The sequence below is a fragment of the Macaca thibetana genome, chromosome 18, assembly GCF_024542745.1.
Source record: "Macaca thibetana thibetana isolate TM-01 chromosome 18, ASM2454274v1, whole genome shotgun sequence".
Classification (NCBI taxonomy): domain Eukaryota; kingdom Metazoa; phylum Chordata; class Mammalia; order Primates; family Cercopithecidae; genus Macaca; species Macaca thibetana.
This window is the reverse complement of record NC_065595.1, coordinates 3,044,381-3,051,801: the sequence shown is the minus strand read 5'-3', so window position 1 is coordinate 3,051,801 and position 7,421 is coordinate 3,044,381. Positions and strand designations below refer to the sequence as shown.

The 7,421-nt window shown below is 50.6% G+C and overlaps 1 protein-coding gene across 6 annotated transcripts in view; it reads right to left on the bottom strand.

The window, feature by feature from the left end:
• MBP (myelin basic protein) overlaps positions 1 to 7,421 on the bottom strand; it is a 153,233-nt gene that overhangs the window by 2,438 nt on the left and 143,374 nt on the right. For 3 of the 6 annotated variants that reach the window (XM_050767604.1, XM_050767601.1, XM_050767603.1), the window contains 2 exons: positions 7,063 to 7,095; positions 3,439 to 3,558 (listed from right to left, as the gene is read on the bottom strand). In XM_050767604.1, the coding sequence (XP_050623561.1) occupies positions 3,439 to 3,558; positions 7,063 to 7,095 (153 nt within the window). Of the gene's footprint in view, positions 1 to 3,438; positions 3,560 to 7,062; positions 7,096 to 7,421 lie in introns of all 6 variants that reach the window. The other 3 variants (XM_050767602.1, XM_050767605.1, XM_050767600.1) reach the window with 2 other exon arrangements.

Sequence of the window (7,421 nt, the reverse complement as noted above, 5' to 3'; positions counted from 1 at the left end):
CCTTTTATGAAATGATCAATTTTGGTGAAGAGTCCCCAGAAAGCAAGACAGAAAAGAAATATGCTCTTCACCGTGGCTGATCAGCAATGAACTAACACTGTCCTCATCTAATTCTGTGTCTTCCACACTGCCCAGCAAATGCATAACCAGAGTGCGGACGCCAAGAATCCTTACAAATAACGCAACTAACAGACCAAGGTGACAGTTCTGATTTCTTGGGGGGGTTTTCCAAGTACATACTTAGCATTATAAACAAGCCTCTATGTTGTGGTTAAACAACTCACTTAAGGGATTTTTGTTTTCACAAGTGAAAACGTTTATGAAATTCTAGCCTGCGAAACTGCCTTAGGAACCATCTAGTGAGATTTCCCTCCCAAGACGGGGCTTTCTCACATATGGCGGAGGCCTCCTGCTGGCCTGGGGGCTGACAGGTGCAGGGCCCTGCCCTTTGAGGGCCAGCCTCTCCCTCAGGAGCAGGGGTTTTTTCCTGTTTGATTCTGGCTTAACTTGAACATCCCTGGCATTGGAGCTGCCCTCTGGAGTAGCCCAGAAGTCAGCACGCACCTCACCTTTTGCTGCATTTCCAAGAGATCAGCCTTTGGACTTCCGGGAAAGTGGTAGAACCATTGTCCTATGAAACAAGGTGCTTCTGTGCTGAAATGGAGGAAGCTCCCTACCGCCTCTGGCAAGGTGACTCACTGAGATACCCTCTTAACTTTCGACACTGAAAATGGTGGGCATGTTGGTTTCACTTTTTATCATTAAACCTACAATTTGTTGAGCACTGACCATGCAGGAAACCCATTTTTCCCCATTTTCTCTTTTGTGCTCACGGCACCCCCTGGAGTAGGTGTTCCTATCATCCTCTCTTTACAGCCCAGGAGCCAAAGCTCAGCCAGCCCGAGCGAGCCAGGATTAGAGCCTGCATGGATGCAGCAGTCACGCTTCTCTCTATTATGTGTCTTGCAACTTGGAGTCGCATGATCTAAGCATCTGATCCGCCCTGGGCTCAGGTCAGGATAAGACTGAACTCACAAGGTGAGGGTTAGACTGACCTCCTCTCTCAGGACAGGAAAAGAACAGAACCTACTGCAAAAGGCAGATACTGTTGCCTCCACTTTGACGCCTCACAACTCCACAGCAACACTACAGGTGGGAAAACATTCACATGTATGTTCGTGGAAGTTAATGCACATGGAAACAGGAGGCTCCTATGATGTTCCCACGTGGTTTCCGAGTGATGGGGTGACCTGCATAGTTTTTTCTACCCAGTTCCTACCGACAATGCTAGACTTCCAGATTTGAGTCTTTTCCTCTCACTACTGATTTCCAACAGCACCAGAAAGAACAGAAAGATGGTAAAATGACATTAAATGCTATGAAGTTCCTCTCCACCTGCCTGCCTCTAAACCCCTCATTTCTGGAGGAGCTGTGATTTATTAATCTATTGGAACTGCTCCAAGTCAACTCATTCAGCCATACGGCCATAGTAGGCCAGTTATGAACTTTTTATGCAGTAAAATTTAATTACAACCATATGATTTGCAATTTGCTTTGATACATCGATGCTTCCCTTGAACTCTATGGAAATTAATTTTTAAAAGCTGCTTACAAAAAAATTCAGGGAAAATACTGAACTTATTTAAGAAAACACATGCGTGTAGTACGTTGGTTATATTTGCACACAGTAAACATGCAGATCTAAATGCAGCTTTCTGTTCCTCAGGGTGGTCTTGGTAAGCTCTGGCCTTGCAAGCATTTCGAGTGACTGGTTGTAAGCCTTGCGTATATTGCAAGGAAATATTTGCTAAATGGGGCCCCTCACTCATCTGGGCCATCCCATCAACTCTGAGCCAGCACTCAACTCTCTCGGTGTGTCTAACAGTCCTTAAGCTGGCAGTGGAGGAATTAGTTATCCAGATGGGATGAATCCGTGTTTCCCAGGTGAGCACAGTGTCTGCAAAATCATCACAACTGGCAACACCTAGTTCACCCTTGGACATTCTGACTCAGTGAGCCTGTGGCAGAGCCCAGACAGGGGTCTGGGCGTGCATCCCAGGCGATTCAGAGGCAGGTGCGGTACTGGCCAGGTGGGGCGGGGCCGTCCTGACTGCAGTGCTGGGTTCAGACACTGCTCCCCGGGGAGCCTCATCTCCGCCCTCTTGTGGCCACACCCCAGAACTGCGGCAGTGTACGGCATGATGGCCCTGAGACTTGAATATTTGGAGAATTTATTTTCTTACTCAGAATTTACGTTGAGGAGTGGATCCTGCTTACCACTTTATCTGACATAAAGCAAGTAAGCACCTCAGTTACTCACCGCTCACTTCATATATTAAAAGCTTTTCCTAAGACTGGCTATCCTTAAGATCTTGGGCTGTGCCATGAATCGCCTGTTGTCCACAGAACCTCCCAGAATTGAGGCTCATGGCAGATGTTCTGCACTCACCGAGGACGCGGGGGGATCGTGTCTGTGCCCATGTGGATCCCAGCTGCTGGGCAGAGCACACTGCACATCGAGACTCAATAAATACATGGAGTCAAAGGTGAGGTCACTGACTCAATGAGTATGTTACACACCAAGAAAGACCCTCCTCTCTGCACCTCGGGGAGGCCCCCCAGAGGCCTGGTCTCCTCCAAGACGAAAATGCAAACGCAGGTGCCTCAGGGGGACTCCCAGGCCGTCTGGCTTCGCGGTTCTCTCCTGGCCCTGCCTGGAGCTTCATGTGCCTCCCCGTTTGCTTCACGAGAGCAGCTGTCTAAGAATTCCGGTTTTCTGGGTGACGTTTAACAATAATAAAGGTGACTGCTTATCTAAGGAATCTGAGCCCCGCACCTGCCAGCGCGTTTTGTGTCTGTCACTACCTTCTACTTTCACAGCGAGTTTGTGAGCTGAGTAGGTGGGTTACCTCCATTTTACAGATGAGAAAACCGAGGCTCAGAGACACGGCTCACAAACAACGGGCCTGGCATTCGTCCTGGGTCTGGTTCCAGGTCCTCATGAGCCAACGAGCCACTGCCCCACTCCCTGAGGTCTCCTGGGCATCCCCTCCCGTGGCTCCAGGGACCTCCCCCAACACCCACGTCTGCTTGGTTCCTGCTTACTCTCTGAGGGCTCCAACCCCTGGGCATGGGCAAGTTGGATTCCAGCTGGGCCCTGCCCCGGAGTCAAGGTCAGCTGCCTGCTCCAGGGCCCCTGAACCAGCCCAGGCGCAGCCCTTCCTCAGGTGCCTCCGGCCCCACATGCATCTCGGAGGAAACCCGCACATAAATGCGAGTGGGCAATGCCACCTGAGCCCCTGCACGCGCTGGGCCAGAGCACACCCGGGGTATAGTGCGGCTGAGTCAGAGGCGGCAGCCACCCTTGTGCTCAGCTCAGTTGGGGAGTCTGGGACCCTTTAGTCCCCGCTCAGTGGAGCTGAGTAGGGGGTACCTTACCAGCTTAAAAATTCTGGAAAGCGTGCCCTGGGCATCGACTCCCTTGAATCCCTTGTGAGCCGATTTATAGTCGGACGCTCTGCCTCCGTAGCCAAATCCTGGTTTCTGCCCTTCGGCCCCCTGCAAGAAAAGACCACAGAGCTCAGCCTCCACCCGCAGTGCTGGGCAGGCTGCTTGAGCCACTGGGAGCTGCCACCAGGGCCCCGGGGAAGGGCCCAGGCCCTGGACTGGACTGGTGAGTGGTTTAGGAGCCAGGGGCCAGCACCGCGCTGAGGGGGTGGGGGCGGGAGAGGCTGCTCCCCCAGGTCTACCAGGGTGTTGGCCGCAGAGAGAGGAGCGCTCTGGTTTGGGCGGAGGCTCTCTCATGAGATAATGCGGCCCAAACACACATATTTTAAGGATCTAAATCATTTAGGGAACAGTTACTTACCTTCACGCTGTGGGGTGTTCAAGAGAAGATTAGCAAACATCAAGCAAATCAAGGTAAGGAGGCTCCTGCCTACACGTGTTTGGAGGACTTGGACCCTGGGGGGCTGTGAGGTGTGTAGGTGCCAGTCCCTGGAGGCCCTGGCCCGCGCCCTTTCCTGGGGGCTCCTTTTGCTGATTGATTTGCACAGATTGGATTCTGGTCACACGGGCCCTGTGGTTCTAGGATCTGTCTGGCAAATCGAGAGTCCTTGGCCTTAGTGAAATGTCGAGCCTCGTATCTTTCATAAGGTTTTGAGACAAAATCCTGAGCTCTCTCCCAGGCGTGAGCAGGAATCGGTCTCCTTGGCCATAGCTCGGACTGGGAGCAAGGCCCCTGCCAGGAGCCCGGGGCTGCTGAACTGGACAGAGGGAGGAGGCAGGCCTGGCTGGCACGGGGGGCAGCCGCGTCCTGGCAGCAGCGGGACAGTGTCTCCTCCCATTCCCCTAGCACCTTTCTAGCTCCTCCAGCTGTGTGGCCTTGGGCAAGGGCAGGAACCTCTCTGAGCTTCAGTTTCCTCATCTACACAATGGGGTTGTGCGAGAACACAAGCCATTCCTCATCTACACAATGGGGTTGTGCGAGAACATGCTCCTCAGTGGAGGCTGCCAACTCTGGGCTTTGGTGCCAGCTGTCGTTATGGAAGTGGGAACTCCACTGCAAACACGGGGAGGAACGGAAGGAGCTCGCTGTGGAGTCTGGACGCAGTGGACATTAACACCCGGGGGTGAAGTGTCCTCCCACGGTGGGTGCACTGTCTGTGGGAAGGCCGACTGTGCTGTTAGCTTTTCAGGGTGGCATCTTGGTTGGTCTCATGAATCTCTACTCAACGGACAGGGTCCAGACTGCACTTTACATTTTGCCAACAAGAAATGGGAGACTCTCCTGGTGCCCTTTCCTGAAGACTTGTGGAGACCAAACCAAACTGTCCCCCCTCCATCAGCCTGCAGCCTTTTTTCCATTTCATTAAAGTGTTTTAGGACAGGGAGGACCTTGAGCAACCTAGCCCATCTCTTATTTAGAGGTGAGGAAGATGACGCCAGAGGGCTCCAGGCTTCCAGAGCACCTGGCTGCACCCACAGCCTCTGCTGGGCGCTTCCCACCCTACATGCTACTTGTACAGTTTTCTTTTCTTTCAACCTGTGCTTGGGAGCCAGTATGGCCGCTCAGAGCCAGGCAGCTGCTTTTGTGTGAACAGTTGATTCAGGGGCTATCCAGTGAGGTGAGGGACGGGATGTGTAGCAAGAAGGTCTAAGCACCGTGCACGAGGGGACAGCCAGCCTCGCCCTTGCATCCCAGAGGTTTCCAGGTTTGCGCTCACTCCCTGATGGCAGAGGGTGCGGGAGGCCAGGCTATCAGCTCTACATGGCAGAGAGCCGCTTCCCCTGCCAGCGCTACGTCATTCTGTCCTAGTCTATTGCTTGTCTCCAAAAATAAAGAGTTTTCGAGAACTAAATCCGGGGACTGACTTTCAGATTAATAATCTGCTTGGCCTTTCCTCCTTTCAAATCCTCAGTCATGTTTATCTTTGGGCAACCTAGAATGTACCGGGAAACACACAACACAGTTTAGAAAGAGAAAGTGGGGCTCTCCGGAACTCCAGACAAGGAGAGAGTCCTGCGGCTCTGGGAAACAGACAAGCAGACAACATGCAGAGAAGGGTTTTGCTTTGGAAAAAAGAGAAATTCAACAGACATTAGTAGGACCCCAAAAGGAGAGATGCGGGGAAGAATGCAGGGGTTTTTCTTGTTAGCTGCTGGGCGGAGTGGCCTGTGCACGGCCCCCCATCGCTCCCCACTCGGGGAGGATCCTGCACGACGGCCCCAAAGTCCACTCCTAGAAAATTAAGAGCAGATAAAGCAGTAGCTAAAATAAGATTTCTGGGTCAAAAATGAATTTCCTTCTTCTATCCTCTTTGTCTCCTGCTGGCATAGAAAATAAAAAATTAATTGTCCATGAGTATTAGTCCATGTACATTTGCTACGTGACTGTCATCATTTTGCAAATTCATTAGGTCAGAAAAAGCAAGTCGAATATGCATTAATAGGAAATATTTCAGTAAATATCTTAGTTCCTAATTCAGTTCAATCGTGTGTGGGACTGAGGTGCAATCCTCATGGAATCTTTTCTCTGCCTTTCTCTCTAGTGTCCCGTCCCTTCCTCCCTCTCTTCCTCCCTCTTTCCCACCTTCTTTCTGTCTTATTTTCCACTTCTTTCTTCCTGTTCTTTCTCCTGGTTGCCTTCCTTTTAAAATGTATTCATTCATTTACATGATGCTTATTAACTGAGCAGAAGGTGTAGACCGGCTCTGTTGTAGAGTATGAGGGCATTGCAGTTTGGAGACAGATACAACCTGTCTATGATATGTTAGTGGTTATTCCTCCATTTTATTCTAAAATTAAAACTTTTATACAGTAAAAATCATATCTGATATTTGCTAGTAACTAAAGTCTATAAGTTTGGTTAGAATATAATGATTGGCATTTTAATTTGGCTCAGACACCAAATTCATTCACTAGAAATTTCAAATTGGCCATTTTAAACCTTCCTTGAAAGTTTGCGTTCAGCATTAACAAGCCTAAAATGCCTAAGGAATATTTTCTGGATGGCTTGATATCTATGTTTTTTATTATTAAAACACATACAAAACAAAAATCTTTGGATTAATGAGGTTATAAATCCAGCAACTCTATATAGCCTATTTTTCTGTTCATTAGCAGAATCATTTTTCCAGTGTCAGCATCTGGGGTTACTGAGATGGGCCAGCCAGTCCCACTTCCACATGCGGGTTCCTGGGACTTGTTTCTCGCATTGGTTGGGTTGGAAGAAGTTAAACATTTTCTCGGACAAGGTATTGCTCCCTCCATGGGAGGGAGACCAGTCACGTCTCCTGGGAACCCTTTGGGAGAAGATGGTCTGGCCTTGCAGGGCCAGGTCCCAGGCACAGAAGCAAGAGACCGGACCTGCCAGAAGCGAAGACCACGTTTCACTTCCCCAGTGGAAGAGAAGACGGCCCGATCCCAGCTGTGGGCAGAGAGGTCTCGAGAGGAGAGAAAAGGGGGCCAGGAAGCAACCGAAACAGAGCAGAACACAAAAGTCGCGGGGCTGTGAGGACCGGGATGGAAGAGGAAGCCGATGGAAGTGCGTTCATCACCTACCCAGCTAAATCTGCTCAGGGACAGTCCTCTCCCCTGCATGAGGAAGAACAAAGAAATAATGACATGGTGGTCAGTGAAGGGAAAGTCCTTTCAATAAACGGGAAACACAATGAAAGCACGGTAGAGCTGAGGTGGTAAAAACAGGTTCCACCCGGAGCTCCGAGGGGGCTGCAGGCTCAGGGCCCCAGCAGCTGTGCAGCGGTGGGAGAGGCAGGAGGGTGCATGGATCTGCCGACCTGTTCTACTTGGCAGCCGCAAGGCAACTCGTTTTGGGATGAATTCAGGTAGCTCTGAGCCTAGCTCTCTCTTTGGTACGTTACGGGATTTTAGAGAAGGTCTATCAGTAAAGTGATGACTAA